We start from the raw sequence: 18,157 nt of genomic DNA, 5'->3' as shown, positions 1-18,157 counted from the left end.
CTGCCTCTGGGAGTTGAAGTTTCCGAAGGGACTCGTGCGCGGGATCAAGACCACTCCAGAAAGGCTTTCTGCGTGCGCTCTCACGTTCCCCGACAACTACTTAGCTGGGTAAGTCTCCTGGCACTGAGGCTGCTGCTCGCCTACCCTTTGGTATCTTCCGGCCGCAAAAGGGGTGCGACCCGATGCCGCCCTCGACTAACAACAGGGGCTTCCGGGGAAAGGGGCGTGGGGCTGTGCAAGTGGCGGCGGCGACCCTGGTCCCGAAGGAAGTGACGTCAGACACCGCGCGTCCCCGCTACCCGCCAAGCAGCTCCCTGATTCGCTGGCTGCTGCTTAGTCCCGCCTCTGGAGTGCCTTCGCCGGCAGGTGGCCTGGAGGGAGAGTGGGGCGAGGTTCCGCCGTCCGCGGTGGGGTACTTGCGGTCGACGTTTGTTTGGGGGTCGGGATCTGGTCCCTAGTGTGGGAAGAGTGTGAGTTTCCAAAGAATGAGGGAGAGGGAAATCTGGACTCTGAAGGGCCGGAAAACGAGCTGTGGGTGTGCTACTTGGTAGCTAGAGACCGTGGGCAAGTCGCTCTAACCTGTTCCTGCAGCGAGGGGCTGCGGCGGCCAAGCGCTCCGGGCTGTAGGGAGCCCGGGGCCGCGCTCTGCAGGGGCCGTCAGCCCCGCCGTGTGCGCCGAGGACGGTGCCGGAAGACCTCGCTGTTCCTTGACTTCCAATCGGGACTTTTTCTAGAGAGAGAGAGGATAGCGACAGATGACTTTCCCTCTTGCTGTTTGTTTTTGAAATCCCGCTGCTCTCCCCCCAGCCCTCCGCCCAGCGGCCTCACCGCTGACCCCAGCGCTCGCCCCTGCGCATGTGGCCGGCGCGTTATCAAAGGGTATTGCTTCTCTATCGCTGTCAGCTCATTTACCTCCGTTCTGCAGTTCATCCAACATTCGGTTGGATCTTTCTGGAAGGGAGGCTGTCATAAATTATGAAGACTGTTTATTTTAGCCCAGTCAATAAAATCCATGAAAGTTATTTTGCTTTGTTCCTGAACATTTCTTTTGGCCGTTCACCGACTTATGTGGTGTTTCCTCTCTGCCAAAAGCTGTGCTAAGGGGTGGAGATACAACGAAGATTGAGATAGTTTTTTACGTATTAGTCCCACACCAAATGGCCTTAGTCATCGTCATCCCGTTCTGTTTTGTAAGACCATCTGATAACCTATTTCTGTGACTAAATGAACCAGATTTTTTTTCTATGCTAAAGTAAACTAAATTGCACACAAATATTTTTATAACTGCTACAAAATGTCATTCTTAAATGTCGGTTGGACGTGGTTGAATGAATGAAAATGTACAGTGAGCGTCATTGTATGTGAGAGAGGAACGCAAAACTCTCTGCCACAGAGCTTATAAACTGTGGCCAAAACTAACATAAGAAGCAAGCATACCTAGTAAAATGCCGCCTTTTGCTGAACAGGTGGCTGAACGAGCTAGTGCATAGTGAGATGCTTATTGTAGAAGCAGTGGGAGTTGGTACACATCTTTGTATATGAAGTGTGCGGTGAACAATAATTTATAGGATCTCAAGCCAGCATCATTTTTCTTGTATTCCGTGCTTCAATGTATCTAGCTTATTCAAAGCTTAAAAAAGATTCACTGCATTTTCTTAATTGGGAATGGCTTCAAAAATAATAATGATAATGATGTTGACTAGCTCATGACCTTTCCTTGTGTTTGATAGGCTGTTTAAAAACATTAGTATGCAATGATAGGCCAAGTTAATTTAACTTAGACTTCTTAGATAGGAAAGGCAAAAGCTCCCCCTGGTGTACATGAGTAAAACATTGCTATACATTGCTTTTTAAAATTTTCACAGTATAGAGCCAATCAGCACTTGTAGTTTTGAACTTAATAGGGAACTAGCAAAAAACGATGCCAGTGATGAAAGGAAATGTTCGTTCTTAGAATATTAATCATTGTTTTGTGAAGGGAGCAATTTGTTTCCTGTGAATTTTAATTGTGCTTTTAAGTTTGCACATTTAGCTTGATAGACAGATTAGCTTATGTTTTCTTCACCCTGTATTGTTTTGGATACATGCATTGCTGACTTTTACTTAATGTACTATCTATGAAAAGGAAGTAAAATTTTATTTTAATATAATAAAATTAATAAATAATTTTAATTAATTTAATTTATTTTAATTGTAATCCTGGGGATCACAATATATGTTTTAAAATTTTCTTCCTCCTAATCTTTTCAGGCTTAATTGAGTTTCCCCTGCCTCCCATTTCTTAAGTTGAGTGCTTACCTCATCTTCCAGCTTTTTAAAAAAGAAATTTCATGAATGCACTCAAGGCTATATGTTTATCTCCAATTACCTTTTTGTGTGTATTTCTCTCATCCTCTTATTCACATTTTTTAACTGCTGCAACATAATGCTTTTTCATTCTCTTTCTCCGTCTGAATTCTGAGTCAGGTTGTCAGGATGTCTTCTAATTCGTCAGTTACTTCTTGGACGCCAGGTAATCTGGAGTTTGTCTCGTCCGTTGAAATTTTTATATCTTCATTTCCTAGTTTCCAAATTGGTTCTTTTTCATGTATTCTTGTTTTGCCTGCTTTTGTGTCCTAATTTCTTGTTTTGTTTCTACGGTTCTTACTCCTTATGATCTCTGAAAGATTCCAACCAAACTTATTTTAAAGTCGTTTTCACATTGCCCTATTATTTTCAATTTGTGTAGAGTGAATTTATCTCCTGATTGTTGATTTTGTTGGTTTTTTTCCCATCATTTCTGTCTTTTTGTAATTTTGCTTTGCAGACTCATCTTGAATGGAATTATCACTTCATCTCTCCAAACTACCTTTCTATCTACAACTGATTTTATGGTTGCTCCCACACATGGTCCTGTTCAGTGCTTCAGTCCACAGCAGAGCTTATATGGGTGGTTCAGAATTCTAATCATGTAGTGTTTAAAGTTCATATTTCCCCCCCGGGCTGGGCCCAGATTATTGCTGAGAGGCTGTGTCTGCTTACTTCAGGTTTCCCCCAAGTACTCAGCTCTGCATAAGCCATAGTCTAATTTTACCTGTTTTCAGTCTTTTTCATGGAAGAAAGAGCCCCACCATCAGCACTAGTTTAAGGGTTCATCTTATACTGTCTCCCATCTCTCTCCCATCCTCTGTTTTGTATTATTATTATTCTCCCTGCTTTAAAGCTAGGGAGACTCCCAGCTGCCTTTGCACAGCAGACCCAGCAGGAACAGTATCTATTCTAGTTCTTGGTTTTAGCTATACCTTTTTTTGTTTCCCTTTTTTATGTTTTATCTACTGTGTCATGTATTTCCAGAGTGGGAGACAAGGTGCCTCAAAACATGAACTTTTGGCAGCCGTCTCTGGGAAGTCTGTCCCCATTTTTGATGCAGTGGCATAGAGGTAGACCAGGAGCTGGTTTTTTCGCTTTGTCTTTCAGTGACACAAGTCTTCTCAGCGCCCTCCCACAGCAGGGGTGAAGCAACACAGCTCTTTTACATTCTTTGGAAACTTTCATTTTCTAAATAAGGTTTTGGATTCTGGAGATAGTAGAGTTAGATCTGGGTTTGAATCTTAGCTCCATCACTTCATTTGTCTAGTCATTCAAAAAGTATTTTGAGGACCTACTTTGTACTAGAATTGTTCTGGGTTGCCTTGTTTCTTAGGAATTATTTAGTAGCTTTGTAATTTGGGGCAAGTTATTTAACCTCACTGTGCCTTCTTTCTTTGTAAAGTAGGCATAATATTGTTTACCTCATAGGGTTGTTTTAAGGATTAAATTAGATAATAATTTTTTTATTAAGCACAGTAAAAATTAATAAATGTTTGCTGTTACAGTCATGTGCCACATAACGTTTCAGTCAATGACGGACCACATATACGACAGTGGTCCCCATAAGATTAGTGCCATTTAGCCAAGATGTGTAGTGGGCTTTAACATCTAAATTTGTGTAAGTACACTCTATGATGTTTGCATGACGACAAAGTTGCCTAACGACGTATTTCTCAGACGTATCCCTGTCATTAAGCGACACATGACTGTTCTATTTTCATTACTTTTTAAAATCTTTTGTAATATCATATTCACTTATTTATTTATTCCACCAATATATAATAAACATCTACTAAGTGCCAGGCACTGTGTTAGTACTGGCAATCTAATGTTGAGCAAATGCAGACATCATCCCTGCTCGTATGGAGTTTCCAGTGTAGAATAAAATTTGAGTTATTTCTAGATGTTCCCCCAAACTAAAGTTACTCTTTGGTTAGTGGTATATGGAATACTTGTGAACTCTTACTTGGGTTACTAGATGATGCTTTCCCTATCTTAGTAATTTTGTGACCTAGTAAAATGCCACGGCTTTTGTTGTAGCTCCCAAAGCACACATATTAAAATTTCTTGTCTTTCAGTCAAAATTTGGTAAACTTTCTAAGTTTGCTTAGTTATCTCCATATGTCCTGTTACAACATTGTACTTTTAAAGAAAGCAAGAGCCATATAATAAAACTACTGCTTCAATTATGTTCTGCAAAGATTTCATCCTTCCATTATCTGAATTGTTGGGATTTTTCTTTTTTGTTTTAGATATCAGCTTCTCTGCACAGACTTGTTAGTTATCTCTGTAAGAAGGAAGAATCATGGAATTTTCTGTAAGGCCAATAAAACATTTGGAAGCTTGACGCTTATTTGATAGGGATGCGTAACACACATTTTTAAGCTTTGGTGTTGATAATTATTAAAGTGAAAAGAACTCTCGGTATTTCTAGCCCTTTGTCTAATCTGAAGGCAAGTTCACTTCTAGGCAATACATACAAAGATGTGGGTAGTTAAATCCAAATAAAAATGTTTGAGATGGCCCTAAGCATTCCATGACTGATTACAGAATCAACTTACATATTTTTGTTTTCAGCCATTACTAAAGTGGGATATTTACAATTACATGTTTACAATGAAATATATTTGTGGGGGCAACCAAATTTGTTTTCTACGCTATTTAAAATGTACAAATCTATAGCATATCTTTTGTCAAAAACCAATCATAAGTATACACCTAGATAATGAAAGTAACATTTCTCTTTTGCATTAATTTTGTATTTCTGATTCATTTATAGAAATTTATTCTAAAGAAATAAATTATTGGGTCAAAGGGTATTAATATTTTAAAGCTCTTGAAGCATAGATTTGTGTGGCCTTCTGGAAAAATTATGCCATGACCACTAAAAGTATGTGAAAACACCCCATTTCATCAAATGATCTTTGCCAGTAAATGACATTTAATTGTCTCAATTTGCATTTTTATTCATTACTGATATGGTTTAATTTTAATCACATCTATTGGGCGTTTTTTGTTTTACTTTTTTGTGTGGTTGTGAATCATGTTCATGTCAAAAGTTGCTTTTCAATTTTTCAGAGGCATCAAATAATGTCATCTGAAATGTTGCCAGCAGTTATTGAGACTTCTAATGCTGAAAGAAAGCAAGACTTAAGTGATCAAGAGGAGAGCCGGAAGCCAAGATTAGAGGAAGGGTTGGAACCAGTATCTAAACGACAAATGAAGAAGCTAATCAAACAGAAGCAGTGGGAAGAGCAACGAGAACTCCGAAAGTAGGTCTCCAGATGCGTGTGTGCTGCCCCGTTCAGACGTCCAGACGTGTGGAGTGTGGGACCGTGGATGGCCCTTGGACACGTTAAAAGTGATTGTGTTAACTAAACTTGGGGGTAGGCATATTGTTAGCTAACATTGTCAGTTGGCTGTTAAAACTGTATGTTTGAATTATTTTTTTAGCAGTGTTGATGAATTTACACTGTACACTTTTTCTCACCCAGAACCTATTGTGAGTAGCAGCACAATTTCTGAAACAGCTGACTTAGATAAGGGATGTAGTTAGTATCCATGTCCTAGATGTGGAACAAAAATAACCACCTCGGAAAGATCAAACTTGGGCCTAACATTGATTTTGCTAGAACTGTTGCAGGTTTTGGTGAGAGCAGTTAGGCTGCAGCTGTTATTGTCCAATGCCAGAATTTACTGGGAGCAAATAAGCTATAGTTAATGTAGATCAGAGAAAAAGTATATGAGATTTTTTTTTTATACAATTAATTTGACTTTCTTTTTTTCCCTATACCTTATAAATGTTGCTTGAAAATCATGTAGGGGAAGAATAAAAGAAAAATTCATCATAACTCTCAAATTCAGTATTTATAAAGTTTTCTTAGTAAGTGTGATGCCAATAATAAATGAAATTATTATTAGTATTGTTTTTGCAAACTCATTTCCTTCCTATCAAAAGTTTTTAGATGGACTACATAAAATTGCTGATATTTGACCATTTTTGATCCGCAGCAGTGGCAGTTTCATATGGTTCAGCCTGCTGATTCAAAAAAGTAATTGCTTCCTTATCTATTTAGAAGAGGTTTGTAAATATCTGAATATACAAATAACAACAAAAAGTTATTTTAATTATTAATTTTAGACAAAAGCGGAAGGAAAAACGCAAGAGAAAGCAATTAGAGCGGCAAGGTCAACTGGAATCAAACTTAGATGGAAATGACAGAAAACGTATTCGAAGAGGTGTTGTTCACAGTACGCTCCGCCTTATCATTGACTGCAGTTTTGACAGCCTGATGGTATTAAAGGTATGTGAATCATTGTCAGAAAGATCCTGTAGGTAAACTAGGGTGAATAATTCTTGCTTTAAATATGTAATATCACTTTCATATAAATTTGTACTAAAATGTATCTTAAATCATATTTCTCAAAATCTGTGCCCCCTGAATTTAACTAGTAAATTGCTTTTGTGTATATGTATGTGTATAGACAGAGAGAGAGAGAGAGACACCATAATTACATTATAAAACTCGATAACTGCATGTTAATCATAAAGATCTGTGTTTTCGTCATTTGTCCTAATCAAAAAGAAGATAATAAGGGGCCGGCCCGCTGGCGCAGCGATTAAGTGTGTGCGCTCCGCTTCAGCGGCCCAGGGTTCTCGGGTTCGGATCCCGGGCTCACACTGACGCACCGCTTGTCAAGCCATGCTGTGGCGGCGTCCCATGTAAAGTGGAGGAAGATGGGCACAGATGTTAGCCCAGGGCCAGTCTTCCTCAGCAAAAAAAGAGGAGGATTGCATCGGATGTTAGCTCAAGGCTAGTCTTCCTCACAAAAAAAGAAAAAATAGAAGATAAGAAATATGATTTGCTTAATAGAACTAGGTCTTATTTAATAGTTTGAGAAACCTGGTTGTTTGAACAATGCTAGTGAAGAGAACGTGCTTTAATTACTTTCCAAACTTTTGGTAACTTACTAAAATAGTAATAGTATGGCTCTGAGAGGTTTTTTCTATCTCTTGTTGCCTCTTAAGAAGTGTACATGTTTGATGAACTAGCATTTTAAGTGGATACGAAATATGAAATAATAGATCACTTACAGAGTATTGATTTTACTTATGGTAATTATTTTGTTAATATATGAGGAAATTGAATGGAAATTATCAGAAAGGACTGTATTTCAAAAGAAAAAATGTACCTATCTAGTCATCCCTTCTGCTTTTTCTGTTCCACTGAGATTGTGGAATGGTCATGGATGAATTTGAAAATGCTGCTTTAAAAATTACACTCTTTTGTAGGACATTAAGAAGCTTCATAAGCAGATTCAGCGCTGTTATGCAGAAAATCGACGAGCACTGCATCCTGTGCAGGTGTGTTTGAGGAATTTAAAACAGACTCCAGTTTCCTCTTATATCTTTCTCAGAAGGTGGTGTAGATAATCATGACTGCCTTTACAAGAGTTTCCAGATAATGAGGAACAAAATGCATATTTGAAAAATGTTTTATTTTTCTACAAAAAAAAGTAAAATATTTTAAACATTTTTTCACATATGTCATTCTCAGACACACCCTGCCCAGTCATCATCAGTCTCATGCACATTGACCTGCTCATTGGTGTCTCTTTATTAAGGGATATACACACATTTTCATACCTGTTTGTCAGCTCTCAATTCCTTCCCTTCCGGGGAGTGAGGGAACTCTCCTGCCTAGTGTGTGCTATGGTACCTGTTGGGTAGATTTTTTCTACTTAAAGGATTTTGACTCACAGATAATTTTGAAAGGTATTTCCTTAGCTAGAGTGAAGGAGTGATTTGTGAGACTAGTGGGCCACTATTAAGAGTAGGGTCTTTTTTCTTCCAGAATTTGCTTGAATTCTAGGTGGTCTAAAAATTAACACTGGCTCACCGATGTTAAGAACCAGAAACTCTTTTTTTTTTTTTTTTGTGAGGAAGATCAGCCCTGTACTAACATCTGCCAATCCTCCTCTTTTTTTTTTTTTTTTTTTTTTTTGCTGAGGAAGACCGGCCCTGGCTAACATCGGTGCCCGTCTTCCTCCAATTTTATATGGGACGCCGCCACAGCATGGCTTGCCAAGCGGTGCATCGGTGCTCGCCCGGGATCCGAACCAGCGAACCCCGGGCCGCTGCAGTGGAGCACGCACTTAACCACTTGCACCACCAGGCCGGCCCCCAGAAACTCTTAATATATTTTTGGTTAGCTATATTCTTTTGATCAAGTGATAGTAATTTTATATTTTTACATTTTATATTTCTCTCACCCTTGATTAGACTTGAAATAGGTGTCAGGGTTTAGAATCAAAGAAAAATTATGAAGACTGGACTGGTGAAAAAATAACATTGGTGGCAAAAGAAGGGGAATGGAAACCTGACATGGAGGCAGGGACTTTGTGATTGTTAAGGGAGAGGCAGATGATAGGTGCTTGAAAAATGGGATGAAAATGTAGATGGAATATGGAAGTTGGTAGGTTATAAGATACACAAAACATCATTTCTACCACAAACTTATTCTTGTATGTTTAAGGCATATCACAAATTTATTTTTTTTCTAGAATGAAAATATGTTGTGTTTCATTGATGATCAGATGAGTGTATGAGGGAAGTAAAATATTGAGCTTTAATAGTCATTTGCTGTCTCTTTTTATGCCTACTAATCTCTTTACAGTTTTACTTGACAAGCCATGGAGGCCAGTTGAAAAAGAACATGGATGAAAATGACAAAGGATGGGTCAACTGGAAGGTAATTGAAATAGATTAACTCTCACATAATTCCAAGTATTTTTATGCTTAAAAGTCTATATTTTTTACCTAAATTCTACATATTGCCAAAAATATAGGAGTCAGCAGTCTCCAAACCCTTTGTATCATGTACCTAAGTCTAAGGTTACAAGACTGGGAGAAGCTAGCGACTGAGATTTCTAGGCCAGCCCTGTGGCTTAGTGGTTAAGTGCGCGTGCTCCACTACTGGTGGCCCAGGTTCGGATCCCGGGTGTGCACTGAGGCACCGCTTCTCCGGCCATGCTGAGGCCGCGTCCCACATACAGCAACTAGAAGCATGTGCAACTGTGACATACAACTATCTACTGGGGCTTTGGGGGGAAAAAAAGGAGGAGGATTGGCAATAGATGTTAGCTCAGAGCCGGTCTGCCTCAGCAAAAAAGAGGAGGATTAGCATGGATGTTAGCTCAGGGCTGATCTTCCTTGCACAAAAAAAATAAATAAATAAAAATAAAAAGTTCAAAAGAAATATTCTAAAAAAAAAAAAGAGACTGAGATTTCTATTAGTTTGTACTTGCTCTCATTAAATTTCACTTGCTATTTTACCAGCAACCTTAAAACATATTTTTAAAAAAAGGAAAAATTTTAAAGATCTTAATACAATCTCTGCCTAGCAAACTGGCTATCCATTATTTATAAGAATGAAGTCACTCTAAAATTTGGAAATGTGCATGCATTCTGTTTCTTCCAAATCTGAGCTGTCCCATATGGTGTCCACATTCCACACATGGCTGTTGAACTCTTGAAATGTGACTGGTCTGAATTGAGATGTGCTGAAAATGTGAACTATACATTGGATTTCAAAGACTTAGTACCAAAAAAAAGACAGAATGTAACATCTCCTTGAAATTTTAAAAAATATTTATTATATGTTGAAATGATAACATTTTGGGTATATTGTGTTGAAGACAATGTATTATCAAAATTAATCTCACCTGTTTCTTTTTAATTTTACTAGAAGATTCAAAATTACATATGTGGCTCACATTTTTTTTCTGTTGGATGAAACCATTCTCAGTCATTTGCAAAGATGACTAATAGATTGGCTTTGGTACCAATCCCTGAGGGACCCTGTTCTGGTTAGAGAAGTCCTGGGTTATTCTCTTACTTTTTCTCTTTCTCAAAGCCAGGTCTCGTCATGACAAACTTTCCCTGTCACACTCACTAGTCCCGTAATGACTGCATTTATTTTATTAGTAGCCTATAGTGTGAAACATTTTCAAAGGTTTTTTTGAGTTTCAAAGTGCAGCATATTTACCAAGTTTTATGTTGGTGCCTGTTTTCCTGAGACATATTGTAATAAGTTGCAATAGGCATACTTTCAGTTATTTTGTGGCTTATTAAAATTTATTATGTATACCACCAGCTTTCCAGAGAGACATGAATTCACTGGTCTCTAATTACTCAGGTCCCTTTTGGGGCCTTTATTAAGCATAGGGGTCAAATTTTTAATATGCCATTTTCCAGAAAAGTGCCTGTTTATTAATCAATAGGTTGTATATTTTAGGTGAGAGGTCTCCTTCATTTTTAATTTCCTTGAAAATTATTGGGTAAATGCCATCTGAGCCTGGTGACAGATCTTCCTTTATTGTGTCAATGTAGTCTGTAAAATTCTGACCGCCAACTGTTGTTCACCTGATCTGACAGTTTTGGTGAAGAGGATTTCAAATGTGTATCTTCGTAAAAGCGGATGCGTGGGATTTATTAAATCTATAAGCCACTTTCTTTTGCGTATTCATGTAGATGTAGAGGAAGTAATTGGAGAAGGCGTTCTTTGGTTGGAGAACAATGTGAGCAAATACATGACAAAAATGCGTTTGTTTTGTTGGAACACAGATAAAGTTAGAAAGGTAGGTTAGTGCCATATTCAGGAAAGAGTTACTAAGTTAAGGAGTTTGAATTTTATCCTACAGATAAAGATAAAACATTGAAAGTAGTGTTTTTAGAAAATGAGTCTGCCATCAGCATGTGGAAGCAAATTGGAGAGATCTGAGGCTAGAGACAAGGAAATAACACTAGGGGCTACTTAAATAATTGAGGTGTGAAGTGATAAGCAGTTGAAGTAGTAGGTTCTAAATAATATATTGTAATGATATTCTTTCAAACTTCCTTTCATATGTTTTTGGATGGGTTTGTCTAGGGAAAAGAATAATAATCATTTTTAGCCAATTTTCTCAAAATCCTTTTAATTAATAACATCTTTGCCCTTGTGTCTTAAAGGATATCCACATCAAACCAGATCATTATAGTGAATTCATAAAGAAAGAAGACCTGATTTATCTTACATCAGACTCACCTAATGTACTGAAGGAATTAGATGAATCAAAGGCCTATGTGATTGGAGGATTGGTAGATCACAACCATCACAAGGTACTATTAAGTTTTCATTTTGCTTTTGCTCATATTTAAAATTGATGTATCAACTTTCTTAATAGTAACAATAATACTAATGATAGCTGATCTTTGTTGAGTGCCTACATATTTCAGTCACCCTCCTAGCTAAGCACAGCATTTCCATCTGTTAGTTTGCTTAATCCTCACTACAGCCTAGTGCAATCAATGCTATTATCGTCTGCATTTTACAGATGAGGAACCAGAGGCACAGGGGAATTCAGTCTAGAATTAATAGTAGTAGGTGGTAAAGCAGATATTTGAAACCAGGCAGATTGTTCCAGAGCCCACATACTTAAATGATATCCTGTATTGATTGAAGATGATGCTGCTAATCAATATCTGGGCCACTGGTAAAATTTATACCAAAACTGGTAAATTTATACCAGTTTTTAAATATGTGATTTTCATAGGATGTGTTTTCTATTCTTTTATATTCATACTTTTTCTCTTGCCACTTCCTCACCCTCATTCTAATGAAAAATTACAGAAATGTACTTTCTAAAAGAAAACATCATTTTGTACTTTGCCAGCTGTTTTGCAGCACGCTAAATTCAACCCAACTAAAGAAAAAACATGTTTACCAAGTGTCTGAGGAAGTATTGTCAGAGTTCTGTGAAGTTATTCATTATTCTTGTATAGCACCACTGTGCGGTAGACTTTCTGCAGTGTTGGAAATGTTTACACCATCCTGTCCAGTATGGTAGCTGTGTGGCTGCTGAGCACATGACATGTGCGCAGAATGAGTGAGAAACTGAATTTTTTAAAATTATCACTTTAAATTTAATTAGTCACATGTGGCTGCATTTGGACAGTGTAGCTCTATAGCATCATAAGGAATTTTATCAGAATAATCTTTAGCCTTTTTATTTTTTTTGTAGTGGAAAAGTTATATTTTGTTATTTATGTAGAACCAAATTTTTTTCTCTCATGTTGTATATTTCTCTGAACTAAAACAATTTTGTTTTCAAGACCAGTTGCCTCAATCTATTATTAATGATTTGTCTCTAAAATATGCAAGCTACTGGTTGAGAAACTTAGCTCTTCTTCCTCCTCTAGTCTGTCTTTTGGCTATTTCAGTTCTGGTTAGACCTAGGCTTTAAGGATTTTAATTTTAAGAAGAGAGAAAATTCATATTCAACATTCTTTTAATTGACAGAAAGAGAAAAATAAAATTTATAGGCAAGTTTTAAAATTTCTCAATTCAAGTTTTCATTTAATTTGTCTTTGTCATTTGTGCCTCTTAGTATTATGTAATGAGACAGAGTTTTATCTTTTACATTCGTGGAAAGAGTAATGGTACTTCTCTAGGAATTCAGTTTGAGTATTTTAAACGGAGAGAAAAGGCAATGTGGGATGGTGAAAAGGTATTTGAGTCAGGAGGCTCGAGCCAGGTTTTCCTATGGTTCTACCCCTGGGGAGCTTTGTGACAGGGCAGGAAGCATGTCTTTGGTTTCCTCGTTGTAAACTGGTTAAAACAAATGCCCTAAGCATTCAGACTACTCGTTGTCAAGAGAACATTTCCAAATTAGCAGTTAAACACACACAAACACATGCGCACACTCACTTCTTCAGATAATATTCTCTGCACTAAAGTCTTTTCTAAAAATTGTTTATTCTGTCATAGACTAAGTTAAAATAATTTGATGTTCTAGTCCAAGTTACAGTGTCTTTGTTTTAGGGACTCACCTATAAGGAAGCATCAAATCATGGAATTGATCATGCACAGCTTCCCCTTGGAAATTTTGTGAAGATGAATAGTAGAAAAGTTTTGGCAGTTAATCATGGTAAGCTATAAGGGGATAAACTGAAAATATGCCTGAGTGAACATTGTGAAGAATAATATTATGTTTATGTTTTGGTAGAAAATATATACCTTGCTGGAGACAAAATTGTGAAACATAATCGTGTATAATTTGTTTGAATATAGAAATAATACATGCATATTTTAGAAAATTTTGAAAAGTATAAAGAAAAGTAAATAAGCTGTAATTTCACTACCCAGAGATACTTGGTATTAACTTTTTGGTGTACTTCCTTCCAGTTTTTTTCCTATGCATATATAGTATTTATTACATAATTAGATTTTTACTCTATTGCATAAAATGTTAAAAATCTGGGGTGTTTTTTCCCCATTTATAATTATATTTTTCCGTGTCATTGAATCATTGTTGATGACTATGTAGTGTTCATCATCTGAATATATAATAATTTAACCATTCTCCTGTTGATTTTTTTTTCTTTTTACTATTATAAATAACATTTTAATAGACATTCTTGGACCTAAGTCTTTGCCTAGAGTTTTGCTTTTTAAAAAGTTTTTAATAGAGATTTTTGTTAGAACACAACTTTTTTGGGCTCTTTTTATGTGCTACACACTTTAGCAGGCTCTAGGGAGTTATAGAAATGAACTTATTGATTCAGAGAATGAACTACTTCTAAGACCTTTGCTAGATAGTGGAAATTACTTTTCCATAAAGTAATCCAAATTAACCCTTTAGCAGTGTATTAAAGTGAGAGTACCTTGGAGACAATGTTAATATTCTTTACCTCTAACACAGGAAAAAAAAGCAGGCAAGACGCTTCTCAGAGTGAGTGGCTCTTTATAGGAAAGATAGAAGAAATTTAGATTAATGCTAACTTTTTTTTTCTGGTTTTTATGTTAACACATAAAGGATAAAAGAAGTGAAGGGGATGAAGAATAGGAAGGAAAGGAGAAAGGTCCTCTGTCTGTTGATTATAACTGACAAGGGTAATGGTAAACCTCTGAGTGCCTAAGAACTAGATTGAGGAGAAACTAGAGAAGAGAGAACAGACCTGAGAGCCTTGGGGCCAAATTGGCTCTGAGAGCCAGCAGGAGAAGGAAGTGGTAAGGACAAAGTAGTTACCAGATATACTAGCACACTTAACACAAAAGCACTGTATTTTAAAATAGAATATGCAACATTGTGATGAACTCAGCTAAGAAATGTATGGTGTTTGTCTTTGTTGCAGTGTTTGAAATTATTCTGGAATACCTGGAAACAAGAGACTGGCAAGAAGCATTTTTTACTATCTTACCCCAACGGAAAGGAGCTGTTCCCACAGACAAAGCCTGTGAAAGTTCTTCATGTGACAAGAAATCCGCCAGAGCTGAAGGTGGATTGGACAGTGATTCCAGTGAGGAGGAAGATAGCAGAAATGAACTAGATTCACCACGTGAGGAAGAAAAACAGGATGAAGAAAACAGCACTGAATCTGTAGTCAGCTCTGTACCACACTAATGTCATCTGGGTTTTTTTTTTTTTTTTTTTCTTTCAATTTAGGGAAAAATTAGGAGAAAATGAGGTGCTTTATAGAATATTGGAATTGGAAGAAAATTTCATTTTCTCTTATTTCTGCTGTGAATTTTTAAAACTTTTTTTTTATAAAAAGCCCTTATAAGAAAGCATTTTTTGTTTTTGCATAAGATTTAAACATGTAAATTTTTTAATAGTTTTCTAAGCCTCTAATAAGAGTTTTTTGAGAATTTTATTTTATTAGTAAACCTTCATTCTCTTATTTACTGGATTTGTATTCTTTAGAATGTACCTTCTGACCTTTCAGTTTTATCATCTTATGTTTATCTCAATGTCTTTCTGACTTATTGTCTACTTATTTATGGAGGCAGATATTCATAAATCTCCTGTAAGTCTACCAAAATATTTTGTATGAGAGGTTACCTTCTATTTGCAGCTTTTATATTCAGTTTCGTTACTTCAGAGGAATATAGTGATTTTAGGAAGAAGTATCAGATTGATAAACTCACCAATTTATCTTTTGAACTGTGGAGCCCATCTCTGTTCCTCCTTTGTGAGGCCTTTTCACCATTCTAAAAGCAGTCGCTAAAGACTTAAGAACCTCTTTAAGATATTTTCTTAATTCCAATAGTGGTGATAAATTATTTCAATTACAAAATTTAATTTTTCAGGCTAGATTATTTTAAAAGGCTGTTGAAGGATCAATTTTGTCTTTACCTAAATTTAAAAACAGCTCTTAGCAGCTATCCTTTCCTTCCATATATACTTTTTTTAAATAAAATATCTGTTGGTTCTTAAAGTGTATAAAGTTAACTTGATATGTGCATCTGCCTACTATCATATAATAATATTCAAGCTAATGTAAATGTAATGTAAATAATATAAGCATGTGTGAAAATATGCATATAATTGTATATATATCTGTCCACAGTGTGTATGCTGCTCAGTTATTAACTGATGATAACAGGATTGAGTTGCCATATATCTGTTATTAGTGTGAATGATTGTGTTGAACAACACTAAGGAATTTGAATTTCATAAAGTGCAAAAATCCATAACTAAACATTTATATGAGGACATTAGCAAGGGGAGATGGGGCTAAAAGGAGATGTTTCAGTTTCCTGCCAGTAAATGTAGAGCAGTTATGTCTAAAGTGATTGTTCTTTGTCACAGCCAAAGTCAGATTTCAGAACCCTTCACTGAGTTTGGATAAATTAAGTTTCTATTCTTTTTACTAATTGACATCTCAAATTATATACACATTCTGTAGAAGGTTCACTAGGTTTAGTATGGATGTTCACTGTCTCTTACTTCTTGTTGCTTTATTCTTAGTAATCTGTTATAGTTATCCATTTAAAGGAAGGTATGTAAACAAGCTGTGCAAATAAAAAAAGCCCCTGCAATTCTAGAACAAAACTTATATCTTAAGTTGTATTTTTCAAAGTTTCAGGTTTTTCTGAGTATATATGGTTTAGTAGCATGAAATATTAGGCCTTTTAATTAATTTATTCCATATAGAATAAAGCTCAGTTTAATTTTGAAAGGTGGGAAGAATCATAGGCACTGTGTAGTTTAATTTTCACTGAGTGTAGAACTGCCATAACAAATTACCACAAACTGGGTGGCTTAAAACAACAGAAATTTATTCTCTTACAGTTCTGGAGGCTGAAGGTCCAGGATCAAGGTGTTGGTAGGGTCGTGTTCCCTCAGAAGGCTCTAGGGAAGAACCCTTCCTGGTCTCTGCCTAGCTTTGGGTGGTTGCCGGCAATCCCTGGTGTTCCTTGGCCTGCAGCTGCAGCACTCCAGTCTCTTTTGTCGTCACATGGCCTTCTACCCTCTGTCTTTCGTGCCTGTATCGGTGTCCCTCTTATATAACGATAGCAGTCATTGGATTGGGGTTCACCATAATCTAATATGGCCTCACGTTAACCTGATTACATTCAAAGACCCTATTTCCAAATAAGGTCACATCCATAGGTACCAGATAATAGGATTTGAACATGTCTTTTGGGTGGACACAATTCTATCCACTACAAGTCCGTATCTTGTTCAGGCTGTTGACAAGAAGGCAAAGATTACAATTAGAAATAACTAATGTTGGAGGTATTCAAAAATTTGGTTTTTTAAAATAGTAATCTTTTTTTCTTGATGTATTCTTTTTCTCAACATTGTTTTGGTTTATTGAGGTGCCTTATTATTTAAAACTTCGGTAATATTAAAGACATTGGTATTGGAACTTAATGAAGGTAGGGAATTCAGTTAGTACTTAAATGCATCAAAAGGAGATATGTCTCCTGAAATAATAGGATTTTCTCATTTCATTTCTTTAAAAACCTGTGGTCTTCATAAAGGAGAAGGGGCACATTCATACGGGAAGGGGCATTCTTCAGACTGATTCTCCAGTAATCAGTGTGTTGCCTGTTGTCTTAGAGCGTTTGAAAATACTTAGAATTGGAAGAGCAAAAAGGGAAACAGGAAGCAACTCTGAAAGAATGTCTTTTAGGAAGTGAATGAACAATTATGAAACCCACCAATTATTGACCATTACAAAATAAAGTGATATATCATTTCACTTTATAGATGGAAAGGGTTGCTGAGATGATACAGATAAAAGACAAGAATTGTTCTGGGCCAGCCCTGTGGCTTAGCAGTTGAGTGCGCGTGCTCCGCTGCTGGCGGCCGGGTTCGGATCCTGGGGGCGCACCGACGCACCGCTTTTCCGCCGATGCTGAGGCCGCGTCCTGCATACAGCAACTAGAAGGATGTGCAACTATGACATACAACTATCTACTGGGGCTTTGGGGGGGAAAAATAAATAAATAAAATTAAAAAAACAAAAGGTTCTTAGAGCACTGAGAACATCTACAGACAACTGTTGTAAAAAAAAAAAAAAGAATGGCAGGGATTAGAATTAATGACAGCAGTGGCCTATAGTGCTCTTTAAACTTTGATCTCAATTAGCATAGAGATGTTTGTCTCTGTTTTCCTAGCTCCTTGCCAGACACACGGAGTGGGCACTTAATAAACGTGAAGGGGAGAACCAGAGACAGAATCGAGATAATACAGTTAGTGGAAAGAGGTGGCTTAAATCTCAGCACTGCTACTTGTTAGTTGTGTGACTTTGGGAAACGTATTCACCCTTTGTAATTCTCAGTGTCCTCATTGGTAAATGGGAATGTTATCCCGTTTATCCTGTCTCTCAGGTCAAGCAAGCAATTGGTTTGAAACCAAACAGCAGCTAGCTTGATAATACTATCTCTATTGACATTTCTCCATTTATTGCCTCATTTCCTCTGTTTCTCACTCTTCCCTTTTGATGTTGCCTGCCTGGAAAAAGTAGTAACATATA

At 36.9% G+C, this 18,157-nt stretch overlaps 1 protein-coding gene across 3 annotated transcripts; it reads left to right on the top strand.

The window, feature by feature from the left end:
- The first annotated feature begins 9 nt into the window (after positions 1-9).
- TRMT10A (tRNA methyltransferase 10A) lies at positions 10-14,929 on the top strand. Of its 3 annotated transcripts, none has more exons than XM_058547561.1 (8): positions 10-108; positions 5,428-5,621; positions 6,491-6,653; positions 7,643-7,714; positions 9,027-9,101; positions 11,360-11,509; positions 13,212-13,317; positions 14,525-14,929. In XM_058547561.1, exons 2-8 carry the CDS (start codon positions 5,440-5,442, stop codon positions 14,791-14,793), a joined length of 1,017 nt encoding a protein of 338 aa, XP_058403544.1. In that variant the 5' UTR covers positions 10-108; positions 5,428-5,439; the 3' UTR covers positions 14,794-14,929. The 3 variants fall into 3 exon arrangements, with proteins under 3 accessions (XP_058403544.1, XP_058403545.1, XP_058403543.1); XM_058547560.1 differs by lacking the exon at positions 10-108 and adding an exon at positions 3,848-4,666; XM_058547562.1 differs by lacking the exons at positions 10-108; positions 7,643-7,714 and adding an exon at positions 3,846-4,666.
- The last annotated feature ends 3,228 nt before the right edge of the window (positions 14,930-18,157 follow it).

Source organism: Diceros bicornis, chromosome 8 (assembly GCF_020826845.1).
Source record: "Diceros bicornis minor isolate mBicDic1 chromosome 8, mDicBic1.mat.cur, whole genome shotgun sequence".
In the NCBI taxonomy this organism is placed as follows: Eukaryota; Metazoa; Chordata; class Mammalia; order Perissodactyla; family Rhinocerotidae; genus Diceros; species Diceros bicornis.
The sequence above is the reverse complement of the archived record's forward strand: the minus strand, read 5'-3'. Positions and strand labels throughout refer to the sequence as shown.

What these genes read in the sequence shown, in the direction of transcription:
- TRMT10A (XM_058547560.1), top strand. An exon ending in GAGCAACGAGAACTCCGAAA is followed by an intron (nt 5,622 to 6,490) that starts GTAGGTCTCCAG and finishes TATTAATTTTAG; the next exon opens with ACAAAAGCGGAAGGAAAAAC. An exon ending in GAGCACTGCATCCTGTGCAG is followed by an intron (nt 7,715 to 9,026) that starts GTGTGTTTGAGG and finishes ATCTCTTTACAG; the next exon opens with TTTTACTTGACAAGCCATGG.